Source organism: Molossus molossus, unplaced genomic scaffold (genome assembly GCF_014108415.1).
Source record: "Molossus molossus isolate mMolMol1 unplaced genomic scaffold, mMolMol1.p scaffold_m16_p_23, whole genome shotgun sequence".
In the NCBI taxonomy this organism is placed as follows: Eukaryota; Metazoa; Chordata; class Mammalia; order Chiroptera; family Molossidae; genus Molossus; species Molossus molossus.
Genome location: NW_023425359.1, coordinates 23,624,430 through 23,642,414, shown reverse-complemented (window position 1 = coordinate 23,642,414; position 17,985 = coordinate 23,624,430). Strand labels below are relative to the sequence as shown.

General features: G+C 48.3%; 1 protein-coding gene across 1 annotated transcript; it reads right to left on the bottom strand.

Moving 5' to 3' along the window:
• Positions 1-6,662: 6,662 nt before the first annotated feature.
• On the bottom strand, positions 6,663-15,906 carry CRB1 (crumbs cell polarity complex component 1; the record flags this gene model as incomplete). The annotated part of the gene is given in 7 exon segments (XM_036277775.1): positions 6,663-6,748; positions 8,747-8,854; positions 8,857-8,937; positions 13,284-13,379; positions 13,382-13,530; positions 13,532-13,827; positions 15,877-15,906. Coding segments are annotated over 7 exon segments (846 nt in total), but the record flags the coding sequence as incomplete, so codon positions are not given.
• Positions 15,907-17,985: the final 2,079 nt, after the last annotated feature.

The window sequence follows — 17,985 nt, the reverse complement described above, 5'->3', positions numbered from 1 at the left end:
CTCTATATTTTTCTCAGAGTAAATATAAGTCACCACATCAACGTTTTAAAAGCAACTTTGAACGACAGGAAATTTAACATCACTATCAAATCGAACAATATAAAAAGTCCAACATTTTCTGTTACTAAAATGAAGACTTTGAGTTGGTCACCAACTCCCAAGATAACCTATAAAAATATCTCCGCTTTGGTACACCTCTTCTGTCTCTCCCTGTTTGTAACACTTCCTGGTGATTTTCGGCATTATGATAGGGGGCACCTGGTCTATTCACGCCCACCAGGGGGACCCTTGCACTACAGCAACAGAGCTGACCGGGCGCAGGCGCCTCACTGTGGATCCCCGCAGGTGCCAACGTTACAGGCCCCGTGGGAGCTGAATGAGGGACGCAGCGAGCAAGGCGCCCCTAGTGGTCGCTGAGCAGAGCTGCACACGCTCCCAGACAGGCAGGTGGCTCCTGCGTTCCCAGGTGTCAGTGTCACACTGGGCACCCCTGTACCCTGCAGGACAGAGGCTCAGAGTTGCTGCTGAGTCCAAGCTCCTCGGCCCCGGGGCAGAGGCCCGAAAGGAGGCCGACTGGGGCCACGCGGGTAACGTCGACTGACACTCTGCAGAGACCTGATGACGAGGATCGGAAGTAAAACGGTCTTACGGGATAAGCTGGGTTTAACCAAACATTTCAATGAAAGCCTCCAGTTCCTCAGACATTCCAATGGTTTGACTTTTCAGCAAGAAGAATATGAACCATGTTTCAAGAAAACAGCTGAAAAATCGGCAGTATCCACATGGCCGACCCCAAATTCTTCCCTTAAAACTCAACCTAAAAGTAACCGATTACATCCTAACACTCAGTGAGACACAATAAAACATTTTCTATTGAACAGATTTAGCTGGGTCATTTTATGAGGACAAGAAGAAACATAAAACATAAATGATTCAGTGCTTTATAAAAAAAATTGAATATTAAATAAAAAAGAAAGTACCTACCAGAACTATTTTTTTTTGTTTTATATACATGTGCACCTAGAAAAATACATAAAACATATATGAAGTATATGTACCATATAATTTATATGTAGTATATTTATATACATTATACTATATAACAGGGTGGAGTAAAAGTAGATTTACAGTTGTGAGTATGCAAAACACAGAGTTTATTCTTGTGTTATTTATCATTGTATTATTTTACATATGAACAACTGAAAACCTACTTTCGCCCCATCCTGTATGTGTGTACACACACACACACACACACACAAACACACACTTTAAAATCATTTAATGGCTTCCTTCTCTGCACAGAATGAAATTCAAACGCATTAGCCTAGACTGCCCTTTCTGACCGTCCTTTCTGACCGCCCCTCCCCATCTCTCATGCCTATACTGGGGTGCCTCTAACCAGGGCCTTGATAAGGCTGTTCTGTTCTCTCTCCTAGGAACCTGCCCCCTGCCCCCGCCCCCCGTGACGGCTTGGCTGCTCTTAGCTTCCAGATGTAACCTTCGATTCCCCTCTCACAGGACTCGCCCCGAGGCCAGCTCTGAATGAGGGCCTCCTGTTTGCCCTGGTGTCGCCCAATTCTGTTCTTTCATTGCTCTTGTAACGATTTCTATCAGGTATTTATTTCTATGCATCATTGCCTCTCTCCATAGACTAGAAGTGTCACAAAATCAGGGACTTTGTGTCTTTATTCACCACTCCAGTCCCGAGCAAATGTACATAGACGACCTTCCATGAGCAACCGAATGCCACTCCGGTAGTATTAATCAACCATTTAGAATATAATCCTAGTTTAGCAAATAAACGAGAGAATTGACTCCTAATAAGCAAATAATGAGAATATGATATGATGGCTAATTCGGAATTTTAATGAAAACCTGAATGGGGTCATACGTCCAATTGTAACCGCAACATAAATTTGTCGCTCACCAGTATAATGCATTTGTGACACGTGACCCTTGGGGCCTTTCTCAACCATCTGAAGAAGAAAGTTAGAGTTGGAAACGGAAACAAAATGCACATGTGAGATCGGGATCCCACAACCCCTCCTGGCGACCCTCCTGCCCAGAACCCTCAGCCTCCCCAACTGGAATGTCTCCTTTTGCAATACTTCTGTTTCCTATCCGAGGATAGACAAATAGTCTACGGTTTCCACGAGTTTTTATACACTGGTGTTTGGTGTGCTGCAGTGGACTTCGGGAAGAAAGCCCCAACTATTTTCAATTTTCTTCTCATTCGCAGTCTCCAGACTCCCACATAGGCCGGCCCGGGAAGGCGCTCAGAACCCTCATAAATCCACTCCTGCTTTCCGGTTCATGCATCATCGTATTCCTACCGTGAGCATTCGGACGGCTCTGATTTATGGTCGTGCCAGCCCTGTCCCCACCACCGGGCCCCTGTGGGGATTTCGCCTGCACTTCCCTTTAGCCACATGTATAAATAGCCTCCTCCAGGGGGCCGCGTTCAATAGCTTGAACAAGGGTTTCTGCAAACTCTGTACACAGCAACAATGTGATACTGAATCAAGTCCCCCAGGGCACTACAGTTCTTTTTTTAAACAAATCCAATGTTATCTGGGGAACGGGAAAACTTTTAAGATAAGCATGTAAGGTGACTGGCACTTCTTGTAATTAATTACTTTGGAGAGGAGGACCCCACTCAGCGCAGTGGATTCTTGCCTGGAGTTCCGTGGCAGTGGTCTCGCGACCCGAGGGTGTGCTGATCTCCTAGACGGGGAGCAGCCTGTCACGTTGAGGCCTCTCCTGTGCGTGACAGTGGGACCACGCCACAAAGGCACTCTGCGTGTTCTGCGTAGGCAGGGTCACCGTCCACCCAGTGGCCCAAGAAAGTCAGAAGCAAAACTGTCCAATCTGTGCCCCTTTCTTTCTTTCTTTTTTTTTTTTTATCCTCACCCGAGAACATTTTTTGTTCAGATAGAGTAGGAGGGAGAGAGAGAGAGGGAAACATCGATGTGAAAGGGACACATCGAGTGGCTGCCACCCGCACGACCAACCAGGGCCGGGGACAAACTGCAACCGAGGTACGTGCCCTTAGCGGGAACCGAACCCGGGTCTCTCGGGACCGCAGGCCGATGCTCTAACCGCTGAGCCAAACCGGCCAGGGCTGTGCCTCTTTCTTAATCCCCACCTCCTGTCGAGGTCCTCAGTGACCCTCAGGGCACCATCCCCTCAGCTCCACTCACCGGTCACCGTCCTTCTGCAAGTGGGCCTCGCGTTGTTAAAGCCACGTTGTTAAAGCCCAGGCGCGACTCCTTTTCCAGGCTCCTGCCCTCAGGGTTACTTCTGTCCATCGCCTTCCACCAAAGTGCCAGGAAGCAGGTCAGACTGCGTCGCTTCCCTGGCCGGTGGTTGTGGGGGGCCCACAAGCCCTGCGGACACGTTTGACCCATCACTCCGTGGCACACAGCTGGGCGTGCACCCCACCCCCACCCCCGCCTGCTGCCCTTTCTTCCTTCTTCTTTGCCCTGCTCGTGTCTTTCCCTAAGTCCGTACTGGGCTACTACATGCCAGCCACCGGGTCTGCAAAGGCCAATCACCTAACCTGGGCACCTAGGCAATGCCTACTGTGGGAGCTTCAGGTCTATTCCTGAACTTATCTCCACAACAGCTTTCCGGGGTGGATGTGGGTATCACCAGTGCTGCACAGACGAGGGAACTCAGGCACGGAGCAGTCAAGGAACTTGTCCAAAGTCACATTTCTGGGATGTGCTTAGTGATCTTTCAAGTTCCCTAAAATGGCACCTCCTTGGTCAAGCCATCGCGGTACTTCTGCCCTGTTCCCCATTGCAGAATGTCCTGGAACTCTTTATTGCACCCACAATTGTACTGGACACATTTTTTCCCACTGTGCTCCTTAAAAGGAGGTGCTATGTCTTTTTCTGGTTGTTAATCTGTTTTTATTGATATTTTAGAGAGAGAGGAAGGGACAGAGAGAAACAGTGATGTGGGAGAGAAACATTGATCGGCTGCCTCCTGCACGCCCCCTATTGGGGATGGAGCCTGCTACCCAGGCATGTGCCCTGACCGGGAATCGAACCAGGACCTCTCAGTCCCTGGGACGATGCTCCATCCACTGAGCTGCACCAGCCAGGGGGGGACCACGTCCTTTTATTCTGGATCCCTGATATGGACACTGGAGTCCATGTGGCTCGACGGGCTGAACCCAGGGACGAGCGGAGCGCAGACTGGTCTGTTTTCACAGGCGGGTCTTCCTAACCGCCTGGCTCCATTTCAGACCCTCCAGGGAACACACCATGTCTCACAGACAAGTCCCCTTCCAGGTGGAGAACTCAGTATGTCGTAGTGACAGGCACCATTTCGTGAGGACCGGAGAGGTGCCAGGCTCCATTTTTATAACTTCACTCCTCCCAACAACAATACTACAAATCGTTTTGGGTTTTTTTTACCCCTCATTTACAGAGGAGGAACGTAAGAATTAAGAGGCAACTCACACCCGGCTGGTGTGGCTCAGTGGCTGAGCGTTGACCCTGCACCAAGAGGTTACCGGTTTGATTCCTGGTCAGGGCACGTGCCCAGGTTGTGGGTCCCATCCCCAGTGGGGGGCATGCAGGAGGCAGCCAATCGATGTTCCCTCTCATTGATGTTTCCATCTCTCTCTAAATTAATAAAGACACAAAATAAAAATAAAAGAGGCAGCTCCCCCTCCTTAGAGGGTGTCCTGCTGGGAGGGCTCACTGAACGTTGGCCGTTGGTCAATGACAAGAATGTGGAACAACACGGTTCAGAAATGTCCTGAACTTAGTTCAAGCCATGACCAGAGGGTAACAGCTGTGCCTACTCAGTGTCTGGGGTGGAGGCACATGATGCACAGATTTCTGAGCCACAGAAGAAACCCCTGACTTCCTTTGTACTCTCATGCTTGCTTGTTTGACCCACAAAATATACTTAAGCAAAGTGTGTTAAATGTCCCCTAGGCAGTGGGGTGTCTTTCGATGAGAAGCTACTAGTGACGGGATGGACCCCAAGCTTCCTGCTTTCTCTCCGACCACAGGGTTGTCCTTTCCTTAGACACAGAATGAACCGGGGAGAGTGACCCTATCAGGAAGCTCAGCGCGAGCGACTAGATTTTAAATAGTCGTAAGGGTGTCACTTTTCCCAGTGGACCAGGAAAGAAGAGTGGAGAAATGCTTTTACATTTCTGTCAATGAAATCCCAGTGAGAATTAGGCTAAAATGAGGTCAGGCGGGTTGTTTGCCAAAACTAACGTAAATATTTACAGGTGGCCCAATGGCTCAAGCATTCAAGGGTCTTCTGCAGATTCTGATATCACCTGTACACACGGTCCAATCAGCCTTCCTGAGGGATTTTTAGTTACAGTGTATGTTTAACTTGTATTCGCATTTACATTATAAACGCTTGGGAGAATACTCCAATTCCGGAACATCATTCTACACCCTCTACGGGGACCACTGTAATCATGCTGACTGATCCCACGAATTGTACGTAATACAGGAGCCCACGATTTTAATATTGTTTCGTGGGTGTTAAGCTATTGTAGGTGTCAAAGAAAACATCTTGGAGGAAAAGAAGGCATCTTCTAGTGAATTTTCCTCTCTGAATGGCTAAAATGGGTCCTTCTGCCGATGCTTTTCCTGTTTCTTCTAGACTATTCTGTTGCGTGGGCGGCTTGGTAACCTACTGTAGACAATGCAGAGCAGCAGTAGGCGTGTGTGAGCCCTGGAGAACACAGTTAAAGTAGACAACGATAACCAAGAGGGGGTTTTAACCCGTTAGCATAAGAAATGTTCCCTTTCTATTTGCTGTAATTTGTTTCTAGTGTAAGAAGAAGAAAAAAAATGGTGGAGGATGGTTTGTCACCTACCAGGTCCGCAGTGGCAGGCGTGACTGCCAGGTAGCATCATCGTGACAGGGCTCTGACCAGCATGGAGACCTCAGGGTGTGTCTCACAGAGCATCCCTGTGAGGCCACTACCCGTGAAGGTACCGCGGTATCCGGAGAGTCGAATAAAATGATCCCATCAGCTCTTGGTCATATTGAGATCAAATATCTTTACTCTGCCTCTTTGCTGGTCCATCGGCCCAAGACCATGGTATGTTTTTAATATTTACCTCAAAAACCCTGGGGAATTATCTCTATAAGCTGCAAAGCATTACGCGTCTCCATAGTAATATCTCATGCTCTTTTAAACTACAGTTTTAGTGTTTTAATTTTTCCTGAAAAATTATTTGGAAACCATGATTGCTCACTTCAGTTTCCTCATCATAAATTGAAGATAATAGTACCTATGTCATAGGGTTATTGTGATAATTAAATGTGCATACAAAGAGTAGACATGGTATCTCAAGCATGAGAAATACTGCATAAATTACTAATGCACAGTACTAAATAAAGTTGTTAATATTTGTGAAGGCAGCAGAGAGTGAGTTATATCACTGTGTTACTCTTTTATATAGAGAGCCTATTAATAAGGTCCCTTATGAAAAATGAAACAATAAATTATGAAAAAAGCAGGAAAGGCCCTCATTATATGAGTGGTGACTTATGTTCTCTTGTTTTTCGATTACAAGAATATTTTAGTCTTGCTATTTCTAATCGTGCAGTGATGGAGCAGGATTAGCTGACAGAGCCAAACGCAAAGCCCTCGGGGAGAGTTGCTGACTTTATCAAGAGGAGCTTGACTTGGAGGAGCTCCTCCAGGATGCCGAGTTGTGAAACACCGGCTCGCACTCGGCCGAGACAAAACGAGGGTCTGGGGGAAAGGACCCCTGTGAGCTTATGAAGAGTTAGATTCCTGGTCGCCGCGGCTTGAGTGCATGTTGATCAGCAAACACAGGGATGAAGATTTCACTGAGGAAAGTGAAGCATTAGCACATGTAATAAGTGAGTATACTTTTTATGTGCATTGCTGGTTGGAACCCTCCATGCACTCTTGCGTTTAGTTAATTAAAGAGCTCCCTGAAGGTCTTCTCTACGTCAGTCTTTAGAGACAGAGCCCCGAGCTCCATGCTGGCCAGCGGACCTCAATCCACGGACCTCTGGGCTCCATTTGCACAGTCCTGTGATCTGCAGGAACCTTTTACTGGGGGACAGTCTGTGACTTTCCCATACACCTCCGAGCAAAAGGAAGTTTTCTTGTTGTGGGGAAGTGAGGTCCGCTTGTGGTTGTGGACCGGTGATGATCTTCTCAAAGCCTCCGTGGTAACAGAGGTAAGGATGAGATAGAAAAATTATTCACAGCACACTTAGGTAAGGAGAGGAAATGTGGTGAGGTCGGCCTTCTCTGGGCGTCTCCTTAGGAGCCCGAGCTTCCTGCAGGTTCTGCCCTGGAGCTCCCCGGAGACAGTGAGCACAGCCAAGGGGGCCTCCTCCTCCTCTGAGCCCCGTGTGCACACTCCCGGCTCCGTGTACCCGTCTGCCAGTCACCTGCCTCCGGGAGTGTGCATTCTTGCCCCTGGGGAATGAATGGGGAGGCAGAGGCAAGACAGGAATGTGATTAAAAGTTATGCTTAGCCCAGCGATGTAGCTCAGTGGAGTGAGCATCGTCCCCTGGACTGAGAGGTCCCGGTTCAATTCCCAGTCGGGGCACATGCCCGGGTTGCTGATTTGATCCCCAGTAGGGGGCGTGCTGGAGGCAGCCGATGATGTTTCTTCCTCACATCGACGTTTCTATCTCTCATTCCCTTCCCCTCTCTCTAAAAATCAATAAAAACTTATTTTGTAAATAAAAGTTATGCTTAATACTTTATAGAAGAGATGGACAACGACACCACTCTACTTAGAATCATTATTCACTGACACGATTGCAGCTCGTGGGTTCCCCCTGCCATCCTGCCAAGTCCGGCTCACGTCCAAGTTCAGATTTGGGACGAACTCTGTCTGGTTCATCAAACAAAGGGAAGCTGGATTCTAGTCCTTCCTTTGCAAACAGTTAACTGTGTGAACTTGTAGGAGAATCCTTACGTCTCTGAACTGGAGAGTCTCGCAGTGTGGGGACAGTAATGACCATCCTGCCTTCCACTGGACGCTGGAGACTCCGACAGGACCTGAGAGGTGCTCACGCGGCTGAAATGGTTATGTATTTGATAACTCGATACTTGTGGCCTAAATATGAGAAAGATTATTTGTAAAACGTTTTATATGAACTCAGCTACCATTACCCAAATTTATCACACACATCGTATGAAGGTGTAATTTGTTGTTGGTTTGTTTGTTGCAGAAAAGCCAACGATAGAATCTACCTCAAGCAGAATCCGCGGCTACTTCTCACCATTCTGCCATCTCAGAAGCAGTCACCCAATTCCCCACACACTTGAAAATGCAAGACATAGTTAATTTAATAGCACTGCCCTTTCAACACTGTTGATGTAAAATTCCTCAGGGATTAATTTTTCATCACTCGATTTCTATGCCTGTTAGTACATGAATGTGACCTTAAATTCACACGTGGACTCACCCTGACCTGTTTTTATGCCTTCCCTTTCTACAACAGGGTTATTTCGCGGGAATGGCAAGTGGGCGTTTCTGTAGTATCAGCAGTTCCAAAGCATTACGGGAGCGACTCCGCAAATCCTCACTCTTGACGCAGATGACCAATGAAGGATGCATTTCTTCTGTAAATCCTCAACATTACAACTTTTCTTCAAAGTATAAAATGATCTAAAATTTTTAACTCCAGTTTGCGAGATCTCCAAATAGTTCCTGGGCAATGAGTTCCAAGCCAGTCACCCCGACACCGGCGCACACCTACCCGTCTCATCCACACACAGCGCCCCGTGGAGACGCGGCTGAGCGGCACACCCGTCAGCGTGGAGCCCACGGTGGTGACCGAGGAGGCCAGGGGCACAGTCACAGAAACAGCCCCCAGAGCATCCTGACAAGCGGCTCCGTTTAGGCAGGGCTGGGACCAACATTCATCACCTTCCAGTTCACAGTTGACATCTTGAAAAAAAAGTCAGCAGAGGAAAACAAGAAAAGTTTCAGCCAAGTGTTTACGTTTTAGGCCTTCGGCAATGCTTCGTTTGCCCCAAAGCTCTGTCAAATACAGTGTTACCCCAAATCCGCTTCCGCCTTAGTTGTATGTGCTCGAGGGGATACAGAGCAGCTGCCACGGGGAGCCACCGCCTAGGACAGCGCGTGGCAGCTCAGTCTGTGGTGACAAGTCATCTGTAGGGCAAGTTGTTGTTAAGGTGCTTTTGTTGGCAGCCTCGAAGGGACTGGTCAATGTTTCTAAATTGTGTTTAAACACTTACTTTTGTTGGGCATTAAATAGAGCAGCGGATAAAAGCTCAGACTCCAAGCCAGACGGCCTGGGTTGGGCTCTCGACACAGCTCCTTAGTTACAGGGTGACTCTGGGCAAGTTCTTCACCTCTGCTTGTCCCTGTTTTCTTACCCCCCAAGTGGAACTGACAGTGTAACACTATCGCGGGATTATTGTTTCAAGCGCACTGTGCTCTGAAGTGTTTAGAATAGTACTTGGTTCATGCCGAGTGTTTGCCAGAGAACAAAAACAATACCTGTTCCTCCCACAGACGTTTATCATAGAAACACCAACCGTGGTCTTTCCTTAGGTGCTCCACCCACATAGACGTGCAAGTTTAGATTTCCTGCCGGCTTTTAAGATACTAGTTTTAAATAGAAAATCAGTTTGTGACTTAAGGCAGTTGGTGGTATTAGAAGCTTCTTTATTTTAAGGTGATGGCACCATTTTAAAAAGTCTACGTGTACCCCCTAAAACTAGTAGACGAAAATTACTTACTAAGCTTAAGTTTAATACGCTTTAAATAAGTTTAGAATTTATAAAAGCGGTCACACTCGCACTGAGATAACAAACCACCCTGCCGGATCTGTCAAAGTAACATCTGACACTCGGTCACCAAATCTGGGCACAGGTTTAAGAGCAAAAGGGGACTAGCTGTGTTTACCCGTCTTTATCTCTGTGCCGAAAGGCGGAGTGATGGATTCTGGGTGGAGATACCACGGAGGGACTTCCAGCTCACAAGATGTCAACAGTTTGGTGGCTTCGGCGCCTCCTGATAGAACAGGCCGCAGACGGTGCTACGCGGCCTTGCTGGCTGGTGGCGACCACACAGGCCTGCGACGGGCGAGAGGCGGCAGCTTCACCTCCTGCTTTGCAGAAGAGAAACGTCAAGGTCCACGGTGCTCAGTGAGAACAGAAGGCTGTGAACAGGGCTGCCCGGGGAGGGCTCGCTGTCGGGGCGGCTGCTCCCTGCTCTGCCTGTGCAGGGGACTCGCTGTTTCATCCTGTGTCCGGACGGCCACGGGAGGACCTGGCCCTCCCCCTCGTCCCTCTGACATGCTGTCCCCCATCGGGAAGACCCGGCCCTCCCCCTCGTCCCTCAGACATGCTGTCCCCCATCGGGAAGACCCGGCCCTCCCCCTCGTCCCTCAGACATGCTGTCCCCCATCGGGAGGACCCGGCCCTCCCCCTCGCCCCTCAGACATGCTGTCCCCCATCGGGAAGACTCGGCCCTCCCCCTCGCCCCTCTGACATGCTGTCCCCCATCGGGAGGACTCGGCCCTTCCCCTCCTCCCTCTGACATGCTGTCCCCCATCGGGAAGACTCGGCCCTCCCCCTCGTCCCTCTGACATGCTGTCCCCCATCGGGAAGACCTGGCCCTCCCCCTCGCCTCTCTGACATGCTGTCCCCCATCGGGAAGACCTGGCCCTCCCCCTCGTCCCTCTGACATGCTGTCCCCCATCGGGAAGACCCGGCCCTCCCCCTCGTCCCTCTGACATGCTGTCCCCCATCGGGAGGACCCGGCCCTCCCCCTTGTCCCTCTGACAGGCCTCCCCACATCACATCGTTCACCGCCTTTGTTTCTGCCCTAAAGGAATGCCATCGAGGTCCCTCTTCCACTTCCCAGGAGCGCTGAGCGCTTGAAAGGCAGAAACGATACATTCTTTACAGTATGTTTTCCCTATAGTTAATTTTTAGCATATGTAGCCACTAGAACTAGGTGTTAGGACTCAGTAGTTGTAAGGTACAAAATTACCTCCCCAAAAACGACACTAATCAGCCATGACTTCAAGGAGCATGAATTGTGCTCAAACTGGAAGGTTCAGCGAACGGGGTTCCCAGCATTCTCTGGGCGACTTCCCACAGTGCTCTCTGGGAGGGTTCCCATAATGCTCCCTGGGTGATTTCCCACAGTGCTCGCTGGGTGATTTCCCACAGTGCTCCCTGGGTGATTTCCCACAATGCTCGCTGGGTGATCTCCCATAATGCTCCCTGGGTGATCTCCCATAATGCTCTCTAGGCAGATTCCTACAGTGCTCGCTGGGTGATTTCCCACAGTGCTCCCTGGGTGATTTCCCACAATGCTCGCTGGGTGATCTCCCATAATGCTCGCTGGGAGGATTCCCACAGTGCTCTCTGGGTGATTTCCTACAGTGCTCGCTGGGAGGATTCCCACGGTGCTCGCTGGGCGATTTCCTACAGTGCTCGCTGGGAGGATTCCCACGGTGCTCGCTGGGTGATTTCCCACAATGCTCGCTGGGTGATCTCCCATAATGCTCGCTGGGAGGATTCCCACAGTGCTCTCTGGGTGATTTCCTACAGTGCTCGCTGGGAGGATTCCCACGGTGCTCGCTGGGTGATTTCCCACGGTGCTCGCTGGGCGATTTCCCACGGTGCTCGCTGGGTGATTTCCCACAGTGCTCCCTGGGTGATTTCCCACAGTGCTCTGTGAGTGGAGGGCATTGGCGCTAATTAAAGGCCTACGGCTGAGGGTTGGGCGGCTATGTCACGTGCCTCCTCTCACGTTCGCCGGGTATGCGGAAGGTACGCCGGCTGCCCTGTGCCCGCCAGTAAGTGACAGTGTTTGTGCCAGCCCCGTCCACTGTGCCTTCGCCTACAGTAGATTTTGTATTTTGGGATCTCAGTCATCTACGTGCTGGGAAGTATTAGCATAGAACACCAAAGTGGTATAAAACGACACTCTTATGAATTTTATTTTTTAAATAAAATGTATATATCCATCTGGTATACACCCAGCTTACTTCCTAATGCTGACGAGATACATTATGAACCATCATTTAAGTACTGAAGCTACATTTCTGTGTTGCAGTTCAACTACTTTGGTTTCCGAGTGATCCTCACGCAAGGTGTAAGAATGTGTTTCAATAGCTGAGTTACAATTTCAGTGCAAACAGCTGTTCACTTCGGGAGGATTTATTTGTATTACTCTTAATATTAACATTTTTGTGCTAGCTTATCAATGCTACTGACATAGAAGTCTTTGGTCTCTGTGCATGACGCCGAAATAGCTGGATGAGAAGTGATAAGGACAGTCAGACATCCAGATGTTTTTTGTATTTCCAGATGTTTGGCTTCGCAGATAAAGCATCTGGGTAACTTCGACTTTTAGTTTTCATTTGGATATTGACTGTCACGTGCTTCTAGCCATTCCATATGTACAATTAATTGACCTTCAAAAACCTGCCTGAACCGTGCGGTCCATTCTATCTGGAAACATTCATTCGTGACCAGTGTTATTAAGCACGGTGCCCCATCGTGATAACCGCATGTAGGGATAGAAACGGAATGTCTGCAGTGAGCAGCAGTTCTGGGGCTGATTCGCTAAGAAACAGAAACTTCTTCATTGTCCAGTTCTTCCACAAAATATTATCCAGGAGCGAAGGCAGTAGTGAAATATATATAAAGCTTAATTCAGAGTAACCCATCTTAGAGTTTCCAAGATGCTATGTTTGGGGAAAAAAACACACACACACGCTACCTTTACTTGCAATTTCCATGGGACTTCTTTCTTGATAAAGCCGTGGTTTGTCTTACTGACTGTGCACCACCAGCCTTGCTACCGTCGGTCTGTGGATCACACTTCAGCACTAGAACCCCACCAACCTGCACCATCCACCCAGATACAAGCCCTCCCAGCCGGCTGCAATGTCAGGATTTGGGCAGCAGAGGGCACACGTGAGCCAGGACGAAAGGCATCTGCCCTGATGAGGAAACCTCACCTGCTCTGACCTGGATAGCTTGGGCCCCCCAAACCCACTCATTCCAGAACGAATCTAAATTTTAATTAATGTAGGGCTCCACTTAGAACAACAGTAACAGGACACAAACCTCTAAGCTGGGTGGGTTCTTAGTAGTTTGGGAAGCTTTCTATCTAGTGATTAATTCCTGTCCAGACCACGCCCCTAAGCAATTGGATGGGACATCAAATGTCACCTCCGCTTCTGTCTTATAAGAGAAAGAGGAAGGGAACTACATCCCCTGGGTTCCTCAAGTCATCACCCTTACCAGAATAATCTCAGGGACAAAGCCAAGTGTATCCTGCGACCTCATCGAGGCACATGGCCCCGTTCCTGCAAGGACCTGAGATGCATTCCTGCTCCCCAGGGCCCAGTGCTGGCCTCGATATCCTGGGACACAGACGCAGGAGGAGCCATCCATGCCACCCTGGCACACAGCCCTGTGGTGGCAAGGGCCGGAGGCACGCTCATTGCCTTCTGGCTCACAGAACCTTCCGGCGCAGCCCGCAGGGCACAGGCTGGACGGGTCCAAGGCCCCGGCGTTGGCAGCAGCTCAGGCCGCAGGAGCCCACAGCAGTTCCACAGGTGGTCCCATGACACCCGGGAGGACATTGGCACAAAAAGCTGCCTTCTCCCGGAGTGTTCACACAAGTGACGTCTCCTTGACGGGGGTCGGAGAAGCAAGGGTTCCTCCCATCATCACAGTGTTTGTCTGAACGATGGCAGCTGTCTTCCGCCAAACCATGGCGCGTAGAGTTGTTCTGGTGAGACTTGGAGAGGCACCGGGTGTCATTTTTGTTGCAAAAAAAAATCTACAAAAAAATTAAAATTACATCAATGAAGCTTTCCAATACATGGTTGAGGACCTGCTCCCCATGCTGTCCCCAGCACACTCGCTGGCAGAGCCCACAGCTGTCTGCACCCTGAGGATGGCTCCTTCATGGTGATTTCTGCAAACCCCTCCTATGGAGTCTTCCCGGCAGCCAAGGTGGGTTTGCTCCAGTGCCTGTGCGTAGGGAGTTAACATGCCATCAGGAGGGGTGATCGGAGGGCAGGCCCTTCTGTTCCCTGCGGGGAACCTTGACTCCTCGCCCTTTCCTTTCGATTTTCTTTCCAGATGCTGGGTTTCTTACCACCTCTCCCAGTGTATGGCTTCTCATGTTCATGTCTTACTTCCCATGTCACTTCTATGTGAAAAACTGCGTCTGAGCTCCTTTCTAAAGTCTTACTGCTTTTTCCCTACAATATATGTAGTACAGATGGCTTTATTTTCTACAAATTATGTATTATAGATTGTTTTATTTTCTACAAATTATGTACTATAGATTGTTTTTTGGTTTTCATCCTCACCCGAGGACATTTTTTCATTTTTTGTTCAGATAGAGTGGGAGGGAGGGAGGGAGGGAGGGAGAGAGAGAGAGAGAGAGAGAGAGAGAGAGAGAGAGAGAGAGAAACATCAATGTGAAAGGGACACATCGAGTGGTTGCCACCCGCACAACCCAACCAGGGCCAGGGACAAACTGCAACCGAGGTACATGCCCTTAGCAGGAACCGAACCCGGGTCTCTCCGGACCGCAGGTCAATGCTCTAACCGCTGAGCCAAACCGGCCAGGCCTAGATAGTTTTATTTTCTATGATATATATAGCACATGCACACACACACACACGAAGTAGAATTGATATTTCCAGACCAATTTCTATAGTCTGCCGAATTGTTTCCTTGCAGTAAAGTTTGCCATCTACTGGATACTATAAGAAGTTCTAGAATAGGAGGTTTCAGACGTTTTCTTTCTTTCTTTTTGAAGTTCAGCAGAGCTCTTTGGAGGCAAATGTCATGAGTAATCCTAACAGACAAAACTGGAATGTGGACCAGCTCAGGGTGAGGAAGGGTCACTCACCTCCTCTTTCTCGAGACATCTCCAACCAGGGGTTGACAACAGCAATTCGAAACGCTCTGTCAAAGAGCAAAGAAAATATTTTATATAGGTTCTGCACGCAACTCTTTTTGTGTTTGCTATTCTGGTATCACCACGACTAAAAATATATGTATATGTTTTAATATAAATATACACATTTTTTTGCTGAGAAGTAAAAGCTAATTTGACCATTCTGAAAGATGAGTGCCCAGACACTAAATGCATTTATTTTGCGAATGTATGTGTGCATATATTTTCTAATAATTGAGTTGGAAAACATGCCATTGGTAACAAAGCTCGGTTATAAGGTGGAGCACGGTTACGCAGAGCAATGAGAAGCTCCAAGGTGATTTCAGGGAAGAGTGTGTTAGTTTCTCAGACAGGGTTATATAACCGTATCTCTCCCCTTGGCCTTGGTGGGTTTTTTGCGCTTATCTATGGGAAAAGCAGGTAATTCTTGGATTTAAAAATCATCCATCATGAATTTGAAAATTTTGTCAAGTGTTTTTCTCTTACCAACGTTTTGGGCAGCTTTGTGTCTGCCGATCGTAAGAACTTTGCCAGAAAGAGAAGGAAGTGCCGAGGCGAGGAGCCAAGTCTTTGAGACCACACACACCCACCCCTGGCCTCGCTCTGCCACCCACTGCCTCAGTTTCCCCAGCTGCAAAAAGAGCAGAGAACAGCAGAACCTACTTTGAGGGTTTTTGTGAAGTGTTAGTCACTGGATTTAAATGCCTGGAAGACTTTGGTAAGTGCAAATAAATGTGAGCTCTAACTTTTATAAAGAGCTTAGAGACAGAGCTTTGCGTTTGTAACAGAAACTTTACTGGATTAATACAAAACATAGCAATAACAAAACTAATCCCCCCAAAAAAGTACAATTCACTTTCTCTGTAGGAATTTTGTTTTTTGTTTGTTTTTATCCTCACCCGAGGACATTTTTGCATTTATCTTCAGATAGAGCAGGAGGGAGAGAGAGAGGATGAGAGAGAGAGAAATATCGACGTGAGAGAGACACACTAAGTTGTTGCTACCCACACGACTCCATCCGGGGCTGGAGACAAACTGCAACTGCGGTTCATGCCCTTAGCGGGAACCAAACCCTGGCCTCTCTGGTCCGCAGGCCGATGCTCCAACTATTGAGCCAAACCAGCCAGGGCAGGAATTTGGTTTTAAGAAACAAAACACAGACCCAAGTTTATCCTGACGTAGCGATTCTGTTGGTGGACTCATTCAACACGCCAAAGGCATTTTCCCAGAGACTGCCCAGGCTTGCTCAGGATCACAGGGAGGTACACGCGGATTAGATTTAGAAGGGCGCTGTTCTCCGGGGTGCGTTCCACCCAAGACAGTCTTTACTATCTCGCTATGTAGTATGAGTTCCATTTTAGCTTTTGGCTCGGAGACATTTCTTATGACGTGAGAGTGGCCACAGGAAGACTATTCAGCTATCCAGGAAAAATATAGCCTTTATTCAAGATTCAGCATCCTCAGTTCCATTCGGAAGTGTGGCGGGTTGGCTGACTCTTGACACACTGGTGAACCACCTTACAATTTCCACCAGAGTTCGGATTTCAAACAGCAAATACTTGCAACCTTCCTGGTTTCCAATCAGATCCATCATGAGCTGCTTTTAGAATGGGGAGGAGCCACAGACGATGCTCCAGAGGGGAAATGTCCAGATCTGAGCATTTCTCTCTGGGAGGGGTGAGTAGCTTGCTGGCCGTTCCTTTGCCTGGCTTTCTGCAGACCAACATACCCACAGAGGACGGAATTTCACCCCAGGGCTGGCACCGGCGGAGGAGGAGGAAGAATGTGGGCAGGTTGGGCCCATCTTTATTCAGGACGTAGCCCAAACGATTTGCACGTGGTAGGCAGTCAATAGAGATTTGTTGAATAATGAATGAGTGAGCAAGGAAACCTGAAATCTCATTTAAGCCTCGCTGTGAAGTTCTTACGTTTGCCTCTTTTGATAAAATCAAGCAAATCATCGGGTAAATGAGTTACTTTGATGGGATCCATATGGAGCATTTAAAGCAAGAGGCAGACAGGTTACATAAGGCCCTCCCTCCCCTTTGCATCCCAAGGGCCTCTGGAACACAGCCCTCGCTGTCTGTCCTGTGCGTCTTCGTGTCTGTCTACGTGGTCTTAGATACTCCGTGTAGGCCAATCTAATGGAATCGCCAGCCAGTGATTTTATGGAAAGACAGAGGTTTACATTTTTTTTTTTTATTATTGATTAATTTTTGTTACAGACGATTCTCCTTTTTCCCCCACTGATTCCTCCCTCCGCCTCCCCTCCCTGCCCCTTCCCCAGATTGTTGTCCATGTCCACTGTTCATGCATACATGCGTATAAGTTCTGTGGTTCATCCCTCCCCCACCTCCCCACTCCTTAGGGGATTGTCAGTCTGTACCCCGCTTCCGTGTCTCTGGGACTACCCCATTCCTCAAACTGTTATGTTCATTATATTCCACAAATAAGTGAGATCATATGAAATTTGTCTTTCTCTGTTTGGCTTGTTTCACTTAGGATGATACTTTCAAGGTCCCTCCATGTAGTCTCAAAGGATAAGAGATCTTTCTTCCTTACCGCTGCGTAGTACTCCATTGTGTATATGTACCACAGCTTTTTGATCCATTCGTCTACTGATGGACACTTGGGCTGTTTCCAGATCTTAGCGATTGTAAATAGTGCTGCTACAAAGATGGGGGTACATATATTCTTTCTGATTGGTGTTTTATGCTTCTTAGGGTATATTCCTAGAAGTGGGATCACTGGGTCAAATGGAAGATCAATTTTTAATTTTTTGAGGTGACTCCATATTGTTTTCCATAGTGGCTGCAACAGTCTGCATTCTCACCAGCAGTGTACTAGAGTCCCCTTTTCTCCACACCCTCGCCAATACTTGTTGTTTGATGATTTGTTGATGGCGGCCATTCTGACAGGTGTGAGGTGATACCTCATTGTTGTTTTAATTTGCATCTCTCTGATGATTAGTGATGATGAGCATTTCTTCATATGTTTCTTAGCCATTTGTATGTCCTGTTTGGA